Source organism: Glycine max, chromosome 10 (genome assembly GCF_000004515.6).
Source record: "Glycine max cultivar Williams 82 chromosome 10, Glycine_max_v4.0, whole genome shotgun sequence".
Classification (NCBI taxonomy): Eukaryota; Viridiplantae; Streptophyta; class Magnoliopsida; order Fabales; family Fabaceae; genus Glycine; species Glycine max.
The window spans coordinates 30,188,052-30,210,614 of NC_038246.2; the positions used below are offsets into that span (position 1 = coordinate 30,188,052).

Consider the following 22,563-nt stretch of genomic DNA (forward strand, 5'->3'; position numbering starts at 1 on the left):
ATGATCAATTTTTATTTTGAATGACTAGTAATTTTTGTTGTTTTATTAAATTTTTTATATATCAAAATATTTATTTCAAGTTTTTATTGTCAGTTGTGAATTTCCAATATATTAATTTTGACATAATATCACATCACTTAACTAACACCAAACTCTAAACAAAATTTAAATATATTAAATGCTGAATGCAATTTTTTTTTATAAATAAAAAACAAAAATTAATAATTTATTAAAGACTAAAACATATTTAAGTATTTGTAACTTTCAGACATACGATGACCGAATATTTTTTTAGGATGACTTAATTTGGAGAACTGTCGCAATTGTAAATGCTAAAATATGATATGAATAAATTATGCTTTCATCCAATAAGTCAAATTGCCATAGTCTAGAATGATGTGTGCTAAATGAAAAATAAAAAAATAGTTTATTTTTTATCAACCGTTAATGTAATTAAGATATTGTCAATTAATTAAAATTCATCTGATGATTTTCAAATTAGTTATTATTATAAAATCAATAAATTAACTATAATTGCAATGTAATTGAACGATAATATAAAAATATTTACACTTTTTTTTATAAAAAAACATTTAGACTGTTAGTTCATATATATTAAATTCATATATATAACCTTAAAAAGTGTATGCATGAAATTTGGATAAATATATTTTATTGTCCCCGTGCATTACACGGATTTCCCGACAAGTTCTATACACATTGTAAAGGATTATACATGAACAAAAATTCAATTTCTTCTATTTTTTGGCTGAGGAAACGATCGACATCAACAAGCCAGAACCCACGTGGGAGAACTTTATCACTCGGGGAACCAATTGTTTCCATCCTGCAACTAATTCAATTTCAGATTAAATTCGATTAGAGTATCAATCCAAGTTTGTTTACAAATAGCGTAGTCATTTTAGATTATACCAATGAGAAGCTTATATTCCCAAGCAGGGAGCATACTTTAGAGGCAAAAAGCTTCTAGAGAAGAAAATGATCAATCATATGCTGTATAACATCCGCCCCTTCTATTTGTGTGATTTGGTCTTTGACCTGTAAAACATTGCAAGAGATGGAGGAATAACATATGCAGGTAAAAGGATGTTCCACTTAATAATGGTGAATTATATATTGTTAACCTAACTCACTTATTTTTTAGAAGGAATACATTAGCAAAATATAACCACAACTAAACTTAAAATACACCCGAGTGCAACTTGCTAATATACTCCTAAAAAACAAGTGAATCTTTGATAGCAAATGCTTGTGGAATTTGCTAACGTACACCCACTTATTTTTAGGAATATGCTACCAAACTATAACTACGATTCTTTTTAAAATACATCCGGGCGTAGGTTGCTAACATACTCATAAAAAACAAGTGGGTCTACGTTAGCAAATCCATATATATATATATATATATATATATATATATATATATAAAGGATATGCACATGCACACAAACATGGTGATAACAAGGGTAGTGCAAGACTCAGACCTGAATGATAGTATGAGAAGAAAATCTATGCTTGCTATTGCGGAAGCTAACATCTACTTTTTCCCAAGATACACGAGATAAGCCTGTAACAAGCTCCTCTGCAAGTGTTCATTCGAGTTAGAAATCTTACAGCTGGAAGAGAATAACAGATAATAAATATAAAGAAACAGATCTCCATGACTCTATAGCCCAAATTCAAGTAATGTTAATTATAAGGGCAAGATCAATGGTGACAATCACAACCAAATCTTATCCTAGAGCCAGATATAAATGGAATAATGGATCAATAACAAATGTTAGGATCTACCAAATTTAGAACAAGTGGTGAACCATCTAGTGTGAGGATCTCTTTACTGTCTCTCCTAATGTAGCCGGCCCCAACAAGTATTTAAGGGAATCATAGAAAAAAATTTGTCATTACTATTATGGTTGTTTCCAGATTGTTTACCATTTCCCATGGTTCGGTTGCCCTCCATGAAAGATGCTCACCTTTCTACTGGGATTATTTAATGCTAAAAAATTTAAACTTTGTATTTAGAGAAAACAATTATTTGATGCACAAGATTATGGATTTCTTTTAAACAAACTATGGATATTGTTTCTCTTCAGAGTGGTTTCCATATTTCATTATATTCCTGATTTAGTGATATTTGATTAGGATTAGAAGTCTATTACTACTATAAATAAAGGTTACTGCATTGTTTTTTTTTTTATTATTATTATTGTAACATATCATTACTCACCATATATCAATATTATATTCAATTTTTTTTTCCTTTTTTCCCCCTTCCATCATCCCTACCTAAACCACTATAATTTTAATAGATAGATGTCTATCTGAAAATGAAGGAGAAAGAAAATCCCAAAATTTAGACAATATTGCAACTGAAGGACAAAGAAAATAACTACATTTAGTGAACAACAGCATTAGGTTATTAATATCAGTTGTATTCTAGACAGAACTGATTGGCCAAAGATTGTATAGAAGCAGAAAAGAAAGGGAAGGTCAACCATGTAAGACCACAGGGTGCAGTGGAACACACAAAAACTACAGGGAGTGAACTTCCAAAACCAAACCAAAGAGTTTTTAAAATGAACATGACAAACTGCAGATAACGTGAACATCACTTATATTAATTATAAGAAAAAGAGAGAGAGAGAGAGAGAGCTGAAGATACAAACCTTCTATCTTGTCGTAGCTGTTACCTTCTGTTGAGTCACACTGCTCAGCATCAGAACAAGCCTTGCAATGCTCTTCATATACAACATGTGGATATTTTTCGTTGTTGGTATCTTTCCACTAACAACAAAATATTTTTACATCATTATATGATAACAATGACCAATTAAATCAGGCAAACAAAAAGCAAAGTCAGAAAATAAACATACATTTGCAAGTTCACTCTGACGTCTAATGGATGATGTTCTCCAGCCAACAATATCTATTTTTTTTATAAAGGAAAACCATAAAAAATAATATGCAATGAAGAAAGCTGAATGCACCTAGAATTAGTTTAAAGAAGAAGCAAATAAGACGGATACGATCATAGTCCACATTTGAATATGCAAATCGGCGTTTGAAAGCACGCAATGCAGACCTGCACAAAGAAATCAGAAGACGTGAAGATTCTTTAAAGGAATCAAACTCAACAAATTCCATATATAAAAGGAAAATAATGTAAGAAGCAACAAACATACATGAAATACAAATCACCGTAGTCTTGAACCATGCGTTTAAGCAATGGAGGTTTTCCTTCATCATCATCAGTAAGGAAAAGATGCCGACCTGTTCTTCTAAAAATGAAATGAATAACACAACTAGCAACCTTCTCAAAAGCAGGTACCCCCAAAAGAAATGGAACCTGAAATTCAAAAACCATTCACGTATTCAAATACCCAGGTATTAGAATCATGAAAATATCACAGCCAAATGCGAGAACTTCATGTTCATCCCAGATAGATGGGAAGTCACAGCCACACAGATAGATATCCCACATGTTGAATTTAATTTCAACAAGAACATTTTCGGTGCAAAACAAATATATGTATTGCAGCATACTCTCAAAATATCTTCATAACTACCTATCAAAAGAAATCCATAAATAATCATTTGCTACAAAAGACAAGAGTGATAAAGAAAAATAAGACTCATAGGAAGAAATTATTTATACTGGAAAAGTCTAGTTACACACCAACAGCAGCAGGTTAATTTTGGACCTTTTTAATTAATGATATGTATTACTTCCATCAGTTATTGAACAGAAGATCACAAGGTGCAAGATATATATATTTCATCCATTATTAATTGATTTAGGGTACTGGTCCTGGACCATAAAGAGTAACTACCAACACTTATTCTTGGTTTGGTAGTATTTGGGTACAAGTTGTAGGATGACAGTTTAAATTGCATGAAATTGACAGGACAATAAATATAATTTATCTCACTGAGTGAACAGATTGATAGAACAATGATATCTTATGAGAAAACTAAGGGATTTCTCCCCTCAATACAGTGCCCAACCTGCAGAACTTTGAGGGTCTGCACCTCCCAATGCCCAAAGGCCCTAATTCTCTGACAAATGATCAGATATCTCTATCACTTCACCTCCCCTCTTCAACATGCCTTATTCTCTAATTATCCCCAGCCCGAACTAACCAACTCACTAATATAAAGTATAAAGTAACAGATACCTAACTAACCTATTGTAACTAATTACTAATGGGGGTTACCTAACACAAATTTACACAGACAATTAATTTGAAATAAAAAAAATAGAATAAAGACCTAATCATTGCACCAAGGCTCATCCCTCAATACTTCCAAGTCAGTTATACATATGGCAAAAGATAAATTATTCAAACCTCTACCTTACTGATTAAAGTCAATTTCTCTCTTGCATAATAAAGTGTTATAGGTGTTACATGTGACAAATAAGCCTCGCACTTCCATGGCAGATCCAAATTTCCCGACCTAATGTATACATACAATGAATCTGGAAACTAAGCTAAGCTAGATTTATTATATTGCCAACAGTTTCTTTAATCCCAACCATTATATTTGGGAAACATAAAGAAAAATTTAAGATGTCAGTACCTGCTTATTTCCCCTTGATCCTAGATGAGGTGCGGCAACAGCAATGAAATTCATAGCCTCCAAACCACCTATTGTACCCACAGAGCTCTCCTTACTTTCTTCATTGCACGAGTCTGCCATAGATCCTTTTTCAGGTGGCCTATACAGCCTCCCAATTGCATATCGTGCCACTAATCCTCCAACCGAGTGTGCAACAAAAGATATCTTACACATATTTGGCTTGCTTTTAATCACTTCAAGCACCTAAGAGTTAAAGTTGTTAATAGCAACAGTGATTATGTATCCAATACCACATGCTATACAGGAATATTAAGATAGTAAGGATCTCAAATATTACATTTCTCTGGTTAACACAGACATATTTGATTATTTGAACCTAAAATAAGACATGAAATTTATCCATCTCCGTCATAAATCAGAAATTGACATATCAGTTTTCTTACTTGAACTGTTGAACTGGTGAACAAACTTCAAATTCCCTTCTTCAAATATATAGACTCAGATTTTCCCATCTAAAAATTGGGAACATTATATCCTTCCTGAATTCTACTGTAGAAAGAGTTTCTTAAATTACTGAAGAACATTTTACAAAAGCTCCATGTAAAAAACTTTCTACAGGTTACGCTTTATCAGTGACAGAGAGGATATGTAAAGAAATATTTGGTGTAGTATACTTCATATGATTTGATACACAACTTCAATAATAAAATAATACTAGGATTATACTGACACCATGTTTACTTCATTTTTTTCCTTTTTAAAAATACTAAAGTATTCCTTATTGTCTATCATAAGCACAATAACATTTATTATCTATACCAATAGATAAAGGGGATACCTCTTTTGGTAATTACCTTTTGGTCTCCACCTTTAATAAACCATTATGCTCTTAATTAACAAAATATTAACAAATATGAATGTAATCAAACTCATGAAGAGGAGAGGATCCATCTTTTCCTCTCCATTTTTTTAACTCCTCCACCGTTCTACCATCAACTGCTAAGCAACTCCTTTATACATTTTTTTTCTTCTTATTTTACACTTGAAGATGTAACTGCTCCAATGTGGTCATTCACGTTTTTGTGCTTAGCAGTTTATATTTTTACAACTCCCACAAATTACCTGTGCGTTTTCACTTCTCTTCTCTCTTCACCAACCTAAACACACACCCCACATCCCACTCCTATACGGCGCACTCACCACCAGTCACCACCATCCCTCTGCTTGCTGTTGTGCCATCCAGCTGCACTGCTGTTGCGCTGTCCCTCTCTTTGACGTCACACTGCTCGAACCACTTCTTTCAGGTACTTCCTCTGGTTGCTTCTACGGACCCTTGAATTCTCTATGTTTTTTGAACGTGTGTGCCTGATTCCTCTATTTGAGTCAGTCTTCTTTTTGCAGTAACACTGTGTTTGGAGGTGGAATTTTGTGACTACTTTCAAGTGGGGGTACTGAAATTGGTTAAAGATTGAGTTTTGGGTTTTGATTTTTTGTTTTTTTTTTTCCTGTGTTTGAGTATTGGAATGCTAGGACAAATAATATAACCCCTGTTAGTAACAATAGTCTTTTCTAGCAGCAGAAGCTCAACCGCTTTGGTAATTCACGTCTTTTTTGTTTTTTCCAGTTGTGATGGATAAGTGTTATATTAAAGAACACTGTCAAAGAGAACATGTCCTGAATGATTTTTTTGTTTTGTTTTGGAATTACAATTGAAAAAATGTTCAGATAACCTTTACTTTCTACACTTTTTTTATATTTACTTTATATATTTCTCTATTTCTCTTATTTTTCTCTGCACCACATATCTTACTTTGAAATATATCAAAAAATCCTTAGAATTGAAGAATATACACCCTAAGAGCAAAGATAATTCAAATTAAAATAAGAAGAAAAAAATTCAACATGTGGCTTAATAATGCTACCATTTCAATATTTCACAAATGCATTTATCAAATATAATGATATTCAAGTATGTACAACAAATGGTTTGGTCAATTGTGTATAGATAGGCATGTATTTACAAACATAATATATTAATTTATTATGTTATCATAACAAACAGACATAAGAAGTAAAATAATGTATACATTACAAAGTATATTAAACTAAAATAAAAATGCACATCAATTTACATATAATAAGAGAAATTATTTCAATATTTAAATTTTAGCACAGTAAAATACATAATAGAATGCCTATTAATATAATGACAAAGATTAGGTAACGCAATCTGCAGATAATGAATCTAGAGAAATTAGAGAAAATTGACTTTCACATGACATGCAAATTCATAAAACGGGTCTCCTATATGGTCAGATACTAACCTCTTCTGCCAATCTCCCTCCCATTACATCCACACCATCTAGTGTAAGCATAGACACATTTCGTTCGCTACCTGGGTGAAAGAAGATGGAAACAGTAAAAGCAAGCACAATATACAAAATTTAAAGCCCATTCTAGTTTCCAGAAGAAATTAATATCCCAGAAGAATGAAGTCAACTAATTCTGCAGGCGTACAAAATTGTCCAAGAGACATGAAAGTAAATTAACATTCCAACTTATACAATCAATAATGAAAAATCGATACATTATTTTGAATAATTTCTTAATGAAAGATATCTTGTCCACTATAGAAGAAAGAAAAAGGAGCTCCAAGTATAACATTGCGCCAAAACACATCAAACACTCAAGAGGTCCAATCACAGTTGAGTTGACCAGAGACATTACAACCACAATATCGTTTAAGTACAAAGAGTTTGGTTGTTATTACTATAAACTATATAAGTCCATAAACTTACTATAAATGAGTTCGTGATTAGACAACACAGTTAATAGATTTTTATCCTTTTACTCGTTAGATGTATTTTTAACAAATCAAACAATCTCCTGTCTTGACCACACCAATACAATCACCAAAGCTTTTCAAAGAGCCTTACAGTGAACAAACACTTTATCCGGCAACTCCCTGACAAATTTCTCCGCAGCATATTTCCAATCCGTCTCCCTGCAAGAACAAACAATCAACACACCAACCACAAAATCAGTTAATGCCAAGTTCCAACATGCACACAAATTGAATCCATAAAGTAACAACACAATTCAAACAATCAATCCACAAAACCTCAACACCAAATCAAACACAATCAAGTAAAACCACAACAGCATTTAATCAAAATCTAGAAGTAAAGCAACGGTGATTATACCGTCCTAGAATTCCATTCACCATTACGACGAGGTGATCCGCGGAGGAAGCGAGCGAGGGCTCGGAACTCCAAACGTCGCGGCTTCCATCAACCGCCGACTCCGACGCGCACACCTTTTTCTCCTCCTCCATTAGTGCAAACGAACGAACCCTAGGTCTTCGCGAGAGGCGAAAATCGTAGTCCGAATCCGAAGAAACCAAAATCGATCGCTGCGCAAAAAGCAGCATTGAAAATTCTCAAATCTTCTCGAATTTTCCAGAGAAAATCAGAGAGAAAGCGCGAGAAAAGTAAAGAGTATAGAATTTGAAAAGAAACCTGATGAAGGTGCTTGAAAACTGAAAAGGGAACCCTTTGCGATGGTTTTGATTTTTTGATTTGGCGTTATTTATACGGAGAAAAAAAGTTGGTTAGTTTTTTCTTTTAGGTGCGGGAGAGAAGTGATGGGTGGTGACTGTTGTTACTGTTACATGAGAAGGAAGGAAACTAACGCCGAAAACGATGGGACACGTGGCGGCACCGCGCGAGTTGGGAGTATGTTGTTGGGGAAGGGAAGAAAGAAGGGGGAAAATGTGAACGCTACCCTGAATTTTGTGAAATGAAGAAGTTATCGATTGATATCATGCTGTGAATAAATGACTCTGCATTTTGGTTTTGGATAACGGTAGTAGCGAAGGATTTGGGTTTCTTTATTCGATTTCCGTGGATTGAGGGAAATAATTTAATTAAAGAATGGTGCTTGCTAGTTTTGGGTTGCTTGAGAAAAAGTACAACTTGGAGAGTTGGAAGAGAGAAAGGGAACGGGAAAATAAATAAATAAAAAAAACAGAGATGGTAGTTAGAATTGATATTTTGTGAACACACTTTTCTTGACTGCGTTATTTTTTCTCCGCGATGTCTACGGTGGACCATGAAGGTAAGTGATCTTTGATTGATCATTATTTTCAGCCTTTAGATTAATTTAGGTGTATAATTTTACTGTGCACTTTTTCACATCAAAATTCTTTCTTCCTTCCTTCTTCTCCGCACTCTCCCTTCTGGTATCTTCCATGACCACTAACATGCGCCGCCGTCACCGATGATCTCTTCGGCACCAACGACGTAGCCCTGGCAAGCTCTCCAACCCACCACAAAGATTAGTCGGAAACCACCGCACCACCACCATCACGAGATCTACTAGAACCTTCCACAAGATATGTTAACACACTGCACCACCAGCCACGCGAGCTGCTAATGTAGGTGTTTTTCCAAGAAGAACACTGTTCAAACCCATGGTGGTTAATAGTGACGCCGACGACGGTCCGTGCGGTGGACAATTCGTCAAAGAGCATCGCACCTCTCAAATTCTTCCCCGATGATCCTCTTTCCCTCAATCTCATCATTGTTGTTATTTATATTAGCTTTTCAATTTCTTTTTGCTTTCAAATTTTGATCCATTCTTATCGCCGATGTTGATTGTGATTACGGTTGTTTTGATTTCAATAATTTGATTCGTTCGATTATGAATTCTATGATCACGCTTTGTTGTTTGAGGAGAAAAAAATAGGAGGGAGGGAGGTTGTTTTAGCTCTATCGCTGGAAGTTTCCTCCGACAACGATGACTGACTGGCGAGTTATTTTGTGGCGGCAGAGCGGACGGGGGAGGGTGGTTTGAGAGAGAAAGAATAAATGAGGAAGGAGAGGGTCAGGCAGAGAAAGAAGAAAAGATAATCTAGTGCAGAGGGTGTATCACATGGTTGTGTGGGTGAGATGAATCCATGGTCTATAAACGTGGTCCCACGACAAATCACTTGTAAAAGTGGGCCAGTTAGTCTTCATCTTTTTTCTCTCTTTATTAATGAATACTCCTCCCATGACATCTTTATCTTAATACAATTAATTTTGATCTAATAATATATTTTGTTTAATTAAATTTTTTATACTTAAAATATAAATTAATTTTAAATTATCTCTAATATTTTTTTATCCAAGTATCTAATTTTTTTTTCAATTTTATTTAATATGTGTTATTAAGTTTTTCGTTAAATGATGATGTAACAAACCGAATATCATATCATAACATCTTGTCGCAAACACTTTCATTGTCACGTTATCACCTTCAATGATATGACAACGACGTGTCAATAACAAGACGTGATGGTGCAACATCATGTCTGACACATCTGAGTATCATATCATCATGTTTTGTTCACAAACATCATCATCGTCACGTCATCACCTTCAATGACATGATGTGCAACATCCTATTTGATGGAAAATTTCCCCATCTGAGATAGTTTTACAAACTATTTTCCCAGATGGGGTTGTTTTGAAGTAATTTCCTGGAGGGGGTTGTTTTCTATGTGATATGCATGGGGGCTATTAGCAAACCGCCATTGGCAATGGCGAGTTTGCTGTGCAAAGCCACGTGGCATGGAAACCGCCACTCGTGATGGCGAGTTGCTTTGCAGGTGGAAGTCGCCACCATGACTGGCGAGTCTGGTCATGGCTTTGGAAACCGCCAGTCAAACTGGCGAGTTGGCTAGTGCAGGCCTAAACGTTGATAGGGTTGCTTTTGCAGGGGGTGCAGGTCGAAAGGGGAGTTGCAACTGTCATTGGCGATTTGAGTGCAAGTTGCAACTCCCACTGGCGATTTAGGGCAGAGGAAATAGCCACTTCTAATGGCGATTTAAGGGCTATAAATACACGAAATTCTTCTCAACGTTGTTGCCTGTGTACTCAAATTTCAGTTTTTAAAAATTGTGAGTGTTAAGGAATTCCGCAAGGTTTTCTATTTGCTTCTTCAGTCTATATTTTAATCAGGTTTGTAGTTTCGAAATTAATAATTTATGTTATAATTTCTTTTTAAGTATGTTGTTGTTTGCTCAGATTTGTCCGCATAAGGTTATGGAATTTGCTATAATTTGTGTTATAATTTATTTTTCCAAAAATGTGAGTGTTAAGGGATTTATCTGTATAAGGTTTCATATTTGAGGGTTAAATATTTGAATCCATCCATAACGATCCGTGCCTGTTACACATGCAGATGACCTTATTTGATTTTGCGCTCAACTTCACACAGTCACTATCCATGTTTGCATTATTTTGAAATTGTCATAATAAATTCATTTATTGTGTTATTCACAAGGAGGAAAAAAAAACAATAGTACTTACCATACAACAAATTTTTTAGTATCATTAATATAGGTTATGTCTTACTAGAAAAAAAACGTGCATTTTGAAGTTATGTTAAATTTAAACATACTACTTTATTTATAGGTTATTAAAGTTTTTATAATAAATTAAATACCAAAACATTATTAGTGTAAATTATTTATATTATTACTAAAAAAATAATACGTTTATTTTTTGGAAGTAAAAATAATATCTTCTTATATATATTCAAAAAAATTATAATTGATAATACGTTCCTTTTTTGGAAGTAAAAATAATTGGTTCCTTTTTGGAAATTAATAATTTGTGTCATAATTTTATGTAAGTAATTTTTTATAGCAGTTTGAATGTATATTTTTTTTTATTAATTTTATAATTAAATTAGTTTTATATTTTATTTTGTAGTTTCCAGTAAAATAATTTGTATGATAATTTTTTTTAAGTAATTATTAATTAAAACTAGATTTCAGCTTTCAAGTAATTTTTTTTAAGTAATTTTTTTATGTCTTAGTTTCCAGTAAAATAATTTGTATTATAATTTTTTTTAAGTAATTTTTTTTATTTCTTAGTTTTTTATTTAATTTTTTTTATTTCTTAGTTTCCAGTAAAATAATTTGTATTATAATTTTTTTAAGTAGTTTTTAATTAAAACTAGATTTCAGCTTTCAAGTAATTTTTTTTAAGTAATTTTTTTATTTCTTAGTTTCCAGTAAAATAATTTGTATTATAATTTTTTTACGTAATTTTTAATTAAAACTACATTTCAGCTTTCAAGTGATTTTTTTTAAGTAATTTTTTTTATTTGTTAGTTTCCAGTAAAATAAATTGTATTATAATTTTTTTAAGTAATTTTTAATTAAAACTAGATTTCAGCTTTCAAGTAATTTTTTTAAGTAATTTATTTTATTTAGTAGTTTCCAGTAAAATAATTTGTATTATAATTTTTTAAGTAATTTTTAATTAAAACTAGTTTTCAGTAAAATGATTTGTGTCATCAAATTTTTAATTAAATTTCTTCAATGTTGGTGTATATTAAAAACTAGATTTCAGCTTTGAAAAAGTCTGAGCGTTCTTGAGATTTAAATTTGAAATTCTGATACTGGGGACAGATGTCGTACAGGATGTCACGACATCACGCTTCAGAACATGCAGATTATATTTGACAGTGTGTACAGTTTAAACAAGTAAATAACACAAGAGAATTGTTAACCCAGTTCGGTGCAACCTCACCTACATCTGGGGGCTACCAAGCCAGGGAGGAAATCCACTAAAATAGTGTTAGTTCAAGGTCTAACAGCCACTGTTTACAACCTTCTCACCTAACCACTACCCGTGCGACCTCTACCTAAGAGCCACTCTTAGATATGAGAACCCCGCTCACTCCCTCTCAATCACACTCCCGTGTTTACAATTAAATCAAAGACACACCAGAGATTGCTCTCTGAACAATAGAGATCAACTCCACACACTAGAGATCAACTCTACACACTAGAGATCAACTCTACACACTCAGGTCCAACACTTGATGTTAGGGTACCATCAAGGTGGCTCACAAAACACTCAAGTCCCAAAACTCACAAAATAACTCTTCAATCCCGGACTTGGTACAAAACTCGTGCAGCCTCCATGTTTATATAGCAGTGTGCGTATCTGGGCTGCAACACCTTGTGCTGGATGAGATCTATCATTCTTCTGAAAAAATCTGCACTTAAAGATCTAAAAGATACAGTTTGATCTTTTAGTTTTTATCTTTAATCTTTATTCCCTGAACGAACTCTTCTAGTTTGTAATTCGAACTTTAATTATCTTTTAATTCGTTCCTAAAGATAGATCATCTAATCTCTTGCTAACTGCACAATAATCTGTTAAAGATATAACAGATTTATATGTCCAGTATTTTCGGGCCAGATGTCCTGGACATCGTATCCGACATCGTGGATCCTGCAGCTTCAATGCTTTTAGCAACTCCAGTATTTTCGGGCAGGATGTCCTGGAATTGTATTCGACATCGTGGATCCTGCAGCTTCAATGCTTTTAGCAATTCCAGTATTTTCGGGCAGGATGTCCTGGACATTGTATCCGACATCGTGAATCCTGCAGCTTCAATTCTTCATTTGACATTTCATCTTGCCTTGTGCATTGTGCAGCCCGATCTTATTCTTTGACATAACGTTGGACATCATGTGCAGCAACTCCAGCTTTCCTTCATTGTCTAAGTGCTTATGTTTTAACAAAATCTTAGCCAATCTTTTAAAACTCAGTAGAGCTAAGCACTAACAAAATTTGTCCGCATAAGGTTGAAATTTGCTTCGTGAGACTTTTTGTGATTACATTTTACTATTTTGAATTTATTGTGAATAATTAATTAAAATATTGTTTTTGTAGGTACACGATGAATTCGGTTATAACAGTGTTGTATTTCAATGGAAGGGTATATGAAGATAATGATGGTGTAATATTTGAAGGCAGTAAAAAAGCGATTCAGATTAAACGTGGAATTAGTTTCAATGCTTTGAAGAAAAAAATTGGAGACAAGGTAAAGTTAGAAAATAATGAAATTATTTCTGCTATCAGTTGTAGATTTTTAGTGTCAGGAAAATATATTGCTTTGCAAATTTGCGATGACGAAGACGTTGAAACGATGCTTGAAAGTTTTAAACAACAACAACAAATGTCAGTTCTAGAATTGTACATAGAAAAGGATCTGGCTGGTGGTTCAATATTTCATTCTGCAAATTCCCTTACATCATGTGGAAATTATTTATCTAATGATGAGACACAACCGCCAACAAATATGAACAATTTAAATCTTGACGAAGATGATGATCATGATGATGATGATTATCTTGTGTCTAACTCATACGTTGAAGTCCCCGATATGATTCCACCAGTAAGAATTGTTCACCCAGCAGAAGGTATGATTTCCTCTTAAAAAATACGTCAATACATTTATTATTTAACGACAATTGTATTAAAGGCCAAATAAGTATGATTTGAATTATTTTTTTGGACTATAAGGTGTACAAGGAATTCAGAATCCATTTTGGAATGATGCTATACATTATAATAATATCAACTGGAGTCATCCTGATGAGGAGGACATTTGTGGTTTGGAGATGCCATTCAGTTTTAATGTTGGCCAAGAATTATATGTTGGCATGGAATTTGATAGTAAAGATGCGATCAAGAATGCGGTCAAACAATATGTTATGAAGGTGCATCAAAGTTTCAAAGTGGTTGAAAGCAAATGGGACAAGTATGTGGTTTGTTGCGTGAATAAAAATGCAGATTGTCCTTGCCCTTTCTACATGAGGGCAATTCTATCTAAAAAAATGATTCATGGAAAGTCACTCAATGGGGTGGACCACACACATGTCTCAATATGACTATGACCCAAGATCACGAGAAACTTGATTCAAATTTAATTGCCACTTGTGTAGTAGGTACGTATTTTATGTTCATATTATGTTATTGTTTAGCCTTAATTGTCATTTAAATTTTGTTATTCTATTCACAGGCATGATCAGAGAAGATCCATCCATAAAAATTTCATTGATTCAAGAGAGGATTAACAGTCAATTTGCATACAAGGTGTCGTACAAAAAAGCTTGGTTGGCGAAACAGAAAGTCATTGCTATTGAATATGGCGATTGGGATGAGTCATATGCGAAACTTTCGTCGTGGCTAACACACATGCAAAATCATTCTCCTGGATCGTATTTTCAAATACTACATGACGATTTTATCGTTGGAAATACGGTTAGTCGCGAACACCGCCAATTTCATAGAGTTTTTTGGATTTTTGGCCAATGTAAAGAGGCTTTCAAGTACTGTAAGCCAATCATACAAGTTGACGACACACATTTGTACGGCAAATACCGTGGGACCCTCTTAATGGCCACATCACAAGATGGAAATGGAGGTGTCCTTCCTCTAGCATTCGCGGTGGTCGAAGGTGAGACATTGACAGCGTGGTCATGGTTTTTGGCACACTTGCGTGAACATGTCACAGATAAAAATGGTATTTGTCTGATATTTGATCGACACGTGAGTATAAAGTCCGATGTCGCTAACGAAGCACTTGGCTGGCAACCTCCCCACGGTTATCATGTCTACTGCGTGCGACACATAGCAAGCAACTTCAATCGAAAATTCAATAATGCAAAACAAAAAGAAATGTTGAAGAAATTGGGTAAGATTTCATATTTGATGGTCACGTTTATTTTACTTTCATTTATACTTAAAATTGTTATTCATAACTAATTTTATGCAGCCTACACTCCTTGCAAGCACATTTTTTTATCAAAATTTAGAAAAATTTCGTGAACTGAGTCCAGCCATAGCAACATGGATTGATCGCATCTCAAAAGAAAAATGGACGATGGCTTACGATAGAGAAGGACGTCGATATGGCCACATGACAACGAACCTTTCAAAATGTATCAATAAGGTTTTAAAGGATTGTCGCAACATTCCCATAACAGCATTGGTGAAATCAACGTACAGTAGGTGTCGAAAGTACTTTGTTAAGCGTGGCCGCCAAGCCCAAAGACAGTTAAATGAAGGCCAAGTATATTGTTCAAAGCTTGTTAAAGAACTGAGGAAAAATCAAGAACAAGCTTGTACACACATCGTTCGCGTGTATGATATCCACTCCACAAGGTTTGAAGTTGAGGAGAGCTTCAACCCTATAACGCAACGTGGCGGACAAAAGTGGACAGTAAACTTGAATGGTCGTCATTGTCAATGCGGAAGGTATTCTGCGCTTCACTATCCATGTTCACACATTATTGCAGCTTGTGGTTACGTGAGCATGAACTACTGCCAATATATAGATGTTGTTTATACAAACAAGCACATCTTAAAAGCTTACTCCGCACAATGGTGGCCTCTTGGGAATGAAGCGGCTATTCCTCCTTCTGATGACGCATGAACACTTATCCCTGACCCAACTACAATTCGTGCGAAAGGTCGGCCAAAATCAACAAGGATAAGAAATGAGATGGATTGGGTCGAACCATCTGAGCACCGACCAAAATGTAGTAGATGTGGAGCCGAAGGGCATAACAGGCGTCGCTGTCCAATGCAATCTGAGCGTGGGAGTTGTTCAAATCGTTGATTTATGTATGTTAGTCGAGTGACTTGTATTTGTTTACGTTCTGTTCAATGTATTGAATTTCTGGGATTCAATGAATTCGGTAGTTAAAAACATTTTGCCTTTTGTACATGACTTATTTGTGGGGTTCAATGAATTCGTTAGTTAAAACCATAAACATAAACCCTAAACCTAAACCACTAACCCTAACCCTAAACCACTAACCACTAACCCTAAACCCTAACCTAACCCACTAAACCTAAACCCTAACCACTAACCCTAAACCTCAACCACTAAACCTAAACCCTAACCACTAACCCTAAACCATAACCACTAACCCTTAACCAAAACCACTACCCCTAAACCCTAACCCCTCCCCCTAAACCCTAACCACTAACCCTTAACCTCAACCACTACCCCTAAACCCTAACCCCTCCTCCTAAACCCTAATCTCTAACCCTAAACACAAACCCAAACCCATACCCATAAACCCTAATCTCTAACCCTAAACCCTAATTTTTGATTACTACCATTACTTATTTTGATTTGTCTACTTTAATTTTTCTTTATGACTTTATTTATTATTCTAGTTTGATGCGCGACATAAAAATAGTCATTATGATTACTAACCCATAACCCTAACCCTAACTCATAACCCTAACCATAACTCATAAACCCTAAGTCCTAAAACTAACTCATAAATCCTACACATAACTCATAACCCTAACCCTAACTCATAAAACTAACCCATAACCCCTAAACCTAACTCATAAACCCTAAGTACTAAAACTAACTCATAAACCCTAATCCTAACTCATAACACTAAACCCTAAGTCCTAAAACTAACTCATAAACCCTAAACCTAACTCATAACCCTAACCGTAACTCATAACACTAACCCATAACCCCTAAACCTAACTCATAACCCTAACCCTAGCCCTAACTCATAACCCTAACCCTAACCCATAACCCCTAAACCTAACTCATAAACCCTAAGTACTAAAACTAACTCATAAACCATAAACCTAACTCATAACCCTATCCATAACACATAACACTAAACCCTAAGTCCTAAAACTAACTCATAAACCATAAACCTAACTCATAACCATAAACCTAACTCATAACCCTAACCCTAATCGTAACTCATAACACTAACCCATAACCCCTAAACCTAACTCATAAACCCTAAACCTAACTCATAACCATAACCATAACCATAACCCTAACCCTAACCTATAACCCCTAAACCTAACTCATAAACCCTAAGTCATAAACCTAATTCATAAACCCTAAACCTAACTCATAACCTTAACCCTAACTCATAAAACTAACCCATAACCCCTAAACCTAACTCATAAACCCTAAGTAATAAACCTAACTCATAAACCCTAAACCTAACTCATAACCCTAACCCTAACTCATAAAACTAACCCATAACCCCTAAACCTAACTCATAAAGCCTAAGTACTAAAACTAACTCATAAACCCTAAACCTAACTCATAACCCTAACCCTAACTCATAACACTAAACCCTAAGTCCTAAAACTAACTCATAACCCTAACCCATAACCCTAACTCATAAACCCTAAGTCATAAACCTAACTCATAAACCCTAACCAAAAAACTCATAAACCCTAAACCTAACTCATAACTCTAACCCATAACTCCTAAACCCTAAACCTACTTTAATTTTTCATTTAGAAGTTGAAAATGGTGTTTGTCGTTAGTTAGTACCATTACTTATTTTCATTTGTCTACTTTAATTTTTCTTTACGACTTTATTTATTATTCTAGTTTGATGCGCAACATAAAAATAGTCATTATGGTGTCCGCGATGGTCATTCCATAACAAATACTCATTGAAAACGAAATTCCATAACAAATTACATAACAAGTACTATGAGATACCATAAATTAAGTCTTAAATTAAAATTACAAAGATACAACACAAATTTTAAATAGAGACATCGAAATCAGTCATTATGGTGTCCGTGGTGGCGTGAGGATGTGCCACATGGTCGATCCCACCTTCGGGCTTGACGATCTGGATTTCTTCTTGCGCGCTGTCTCCGCCCTTGTTGCTCAGCCTCTACAAAAAAATTGTGACGCAAATCAACACCTAATAAGTCACCTATATCAGGTATTGCTCCGGGTACATCCCATTGCGGACCTAATGGGGCATTAGGTGTTGCCATTGGGCCATCATGTTGCTGTGAAGAGGTCATGGTCGGCCATGAAAAATGAGGATGTGTTTCTGCAACACCACCAAACGAATGTTCGCTTGCAGACATATCAGTGTCATGACCTTCGAAAGGATATTGATACATCTGCGAATGATACTGAGAAAATGTTGGTGGCGTGTAATACATTCCATGGCCACGCTGCTCCATTTGTTGGGAAAAATCTTCCGCTTGAACAATCTCCCTTCGTCTGTCAAAACCTCGAGTCTCAACACTTGACTGAAGCATGTGAAACTGTTGTGGGGGAAATCGACGCTCTAATGCTGGACCATGTGCCATAGGCTCAGTGATCCTCTCTTGCTCTTGGGATAAAATCGCTAACTTTTCCACATATGGCACGAGATCATCAACTGTGCATGTGTTTCGCCCTTGTGGTGACACCATATACTGCAATGTCTCCGCAACTTCACCCTGCAATTATTAGGGTAAGCAAATTAATGTCGATGCTTTAAAAAATAAATTGAAGTTAAATAATTAAAAAGAAATAAATACCAATGTAGTTGTGTTTGCATTGTTTGGGTCGACAAACATTTTTGTTTTTCGTCTATACCAGACCATGTAATCCGAGTTAAAACTCAATAGGTCCTCCTGTCGAAGATAAACGTCGACCCTAAACTCAGCTCGATTATTCCACTGACTGATAAATGGGGTGGAACCAATTTTCATCTTGTTTGCCTTTCAGCGTTAGCCCATGGATATTCTGTGGTTGCGAAGGAGACTCCGGAATAGGTTGTTGCATTCCAAATTGTCGCAACACTCTATCCGGTTGGTGCCACTCTACAACATGGAAACAAATGAGTGGCACCACTGCGCACCACGCCGCACTGCCAACCAAACAAATGGGAGGCAACATCGACAAAACAGTTGCTATGTAAGGCTCCCACAGAAACTGCATACAATAACACAAATGTTAATTTATCTTAAACCATGACATTTTATTTATTATTTAACGAATACATAATGATTTGTTACCTCATATCGTTTCATGATATCCAATTTGCGACGGAAAACTATTAGATCATCATTGCCAATATGTTGGTTTCCACGTCGTAGCCACCTACAAAAAAAATATGAAATAATTAGTGCCCACGCGTTACATTATTGATTAGTTTCAAATGATTTTTTTTTAAACAACTAACCTGTGTCCGAGTGGTTTGTTTTCTATTACATGAGGAATTCTCTTTGGAGCCAAAGTCATGCAGCGTTCTCATGCCCACATTTGGATTAAGATGCACATACCTCCGATTGATTTTATTTTGTAATCGGTGGCGCTGCCCATCTCTCTGTATAAATAAGCAAGCACGGAAGGTCCCCATGCATACGTGTTGCACTGCTCAAAGTCCCGTAAAAATTGAAGGTACCTTAGCGAAACTTTACTACTGCTTTTGTCCACAAATAGAACACCTCCTATGAATCTAAGGATCCATGCACGGGTAAACCTTTGTAATTGTTCTACGTTACCGTCATGGATATTTATTTCTGAAAAATGGTGAGCTAGCCAACTTAATTTGACCACACTGCCTTGAAGTTCACCTTCTTCTGGTCTGACTCCCAATAATTCTTCACACAATTCAGTCCAATCAAGATTAGTCTGACCAATTAATGGTGCCCCCTCATTACGAAGACCTAACAAGACTGACACATCTTGAAGAGTAATCGTAGCCTCTCCGCATCTCAAGTGAAAGGTGTGTGTCTCGGGCCTCCATCTTTCAATCAAGGCTGTAATTAATGAAGAATTAATTTTCAAGTACCCCATCTTCATTATCCAATAAAATCCGGATTGGCGAAGCAGAGGAATAATTTCCTCTGGTGTTTCTTCTTGTCCTTGATAGATGGGGACAGCTCGTCTGATATGTAGTTTTCTGTCTGGTTCCCCATTCCAAACATGTTCTGAAACATGTTTAGGTTGCATCCATAAAACGTCTCCATCTATTGGACTAGACTTAATTTGTATACTTGATGAAGATGATGATGAAGATACCATTGATACTGTGCAATAAAATATAATCCAAAAAATTGACAACAAAAATTTAACATAAAAAAAATTAATTTCACTTACAACAAATTAAGTAAAATCTCAATAAATAACAAAATACATCAATTTGAACAACAAAATATTATACAAATAACAAAATTATAAATTAAATTACATAAAAAACATAAAAACATAAAATACTAACTAAAATACTATACAAACAACAAATTTAAAAATTTAAATACATACATAAATTTAAATAAATACATCAATTTAAATAAATTACCAATTTTTTTCCGATTAATAAAATTAAAATTAAATTACATATATTACACAAATAAATTAAAATAAATCCAAAAAATACTATGGAAACAAAAATTTAAACAATACATATAATTAACTAAGTATCATATATTCAAATAAAAATTAAAAATAAGTAAACTAACATTCTAACAAAATTATTAATTATATTACATAAAAAACATAAAATACTAACTAAAATTCTATACAAATAAAAAAATTAAAAATTTAAATACATACAGAAATTTAAATAAATTACCAATTTTTTTTCTAATTAATTAATTTTAAATTAAATTACATATATTACACAAATAAATTAAAATAGATACAAAAAATACTATGGAAACAAAAATTTAAACAAAATATATATATATATATATATATATATATATATATATATATATATATATATATATATAATTAAAAACGTATCATATATTCCAATAAAAAAATAAGTAAACTAAATAATATTAATATTCTAACGAAATTATAAATTATATTACATAAAAAACATAAAATACTAACTAAAATTCTATACAAATAAAAAAATTAAAAATTTAAATACATACAAAAATTTAAATATATTACCAATTTTTTTTCCAATTAATAAAATTTAAATTAAATTACATATATTACACAAATAAATTAAAATAAATCCAAAAAATACTATAAAAAAAATTTAAATATATATAATTAACAACATATCATATATTCCAATAAAAAAATTAACTAAACTAAATAATATTAACATTCTAACTAAACTTAACATATCATATATATAACATATTTAATACCATAGAAATCTAAAAAATCTAAACCAAATAATACTAACATACCAATTTAAAAAACTTCAACAAATTCATATTAACAAATTAACTACAACTAATGTACCGTATAACACAAATATTTAGATACCAACTAAAATTATAAAATACACATATAACACAATTCATTTTCTTATTTTAAGGTACTACTTAAAATTTGAAATTACCACCTAAACTAAACAAATGTAACATTTGTATACTAATCAACATCTACACATATATAAAACAAATAATATCATACTAATTTATAAAATCTAAATAAAATAATATTATCAAAAACTAACCGAAATCATAATTAATACTAACTTAACATATGTATACTAACCTAACTAATATTCTTAAAATAATATTTATAAATCAACTAAAACTAACCTAACATAAACCTAACCTAAATAATATTAATATGTGAACTGAAATTATTTTAACACATGTATATATAACAGAAAAATATAGGGCAAACAACATTAAAAAAAATTAACTTACCCGAAGCGTGTATTAAGAATAGCAATCCAAAGCACGTATGAAGAATACACAGTGTAGTGTAGGACAACGCAAATAAGATTCAAAACTTCACCTACAATACGTAAAAAATTTCTCAATTAAAACTGGAATATAAATTAAACTTAACTTAACATATATATAATACAAAAAATTTTAAAATTTTCAGTTAACATAATACTTACAAGAACACGTAATACCAAGAGAAGAAACAATGCAATGGAAGCAGCAATATGAGAAGAAAGGAATGCAGTGAGGAAGATACAAGCAAAAGAAGAAGAAAGCATGCATACGGGAGTCTCATATCTCGCGTTTTATAAAAAAAAATTTGAAGCTCAACTCGCCAGTCAAACTGGCGAGTTCTTCCCTGCACCAAAGCTGCATCTCGCCTGCACCAATGGCGAGTTCTTCCCCTCTGTGCCAAGCCTGTGCCCTGCTGCAGCACGTAGCTTGCACACGTAGCCTGCATGTAGGCTGTGCCTCTCCTGCCACGAACTCACCAGTTTGACTGGCGGCTCCCCCATGCATGGCGAAATCGCCAATGGGGATGGCGGGTTCTTCAGTGCAGCAAACTCGCCAGTTTGACTGGCGGTTTGCTTGGGGCTTGCATGTGATTTACGTGCAAAACAACCCCCTGAGGGAAATTGTTTACAAATGACCCCATCTGGGGAAAAAC

The 22,563-nt window shown here is 33.8% G+C and overlaps 1 protein-coding gene across 4 annotated transcripts; it reads right to left on the reverse strand.

The window, feature by feature from the left end:
* Nucleotides 1-656: 656 nt before the first annotated feature.
* LOC100816943 (putative lipase ROG1) lies at nucleotides 657-9,686 on the reverse strand. Of its 4 annotated transcripts, none has more exons than XR_416382.4 (12): nucleotides 8,118-9,686; nucleotides 7,803-8,011; nucleotides 7,536-7,603; nucleotides 6,924-6,994; nucleotides 4,600-4,842; nucleotides 3,204-3,367; nucleotides 3,048-3,103; nucleotides 2,895-2,947; nucleotides 2,688-2,805; nucleotides 1,506-1,603; nucleotides 934-1,059; nucleotides 657-847 (listed from the first exon to the last, which is right to left on the reverse strand). XR_416382.4 is itself a non-coding variant. In XM_006588968.4 (12 exons), the coding sequence occupies exons 2-11, from the start codon at nucleotides 7,931-7,933 to the stop codon at nucleotides 988-990; spliced, it is 1,074 nt and encodes a 357-aa protein (XP_006589031.1). In that variant the 5' UTR covers nucleotides 7,934-8,011; nucleotides 8,118-9,686; the 3' UTR covers nucleotides 657-847; nucleotides 970-987. The 4 variants fall into 4 exon arrangements, 2 of the variants coding, with proteins under 2 accessions (XP_006589031.1, XP_003535940.1); XR_416381.4 differs by having other exon boundaries at nucleotides 657-853; XM_006588968.4 differs by having other exon boundaries at nucleotides 970-1,059.
* Nucleotides 9,687-22,563: the final 12,877 nt, after the last annotated feature.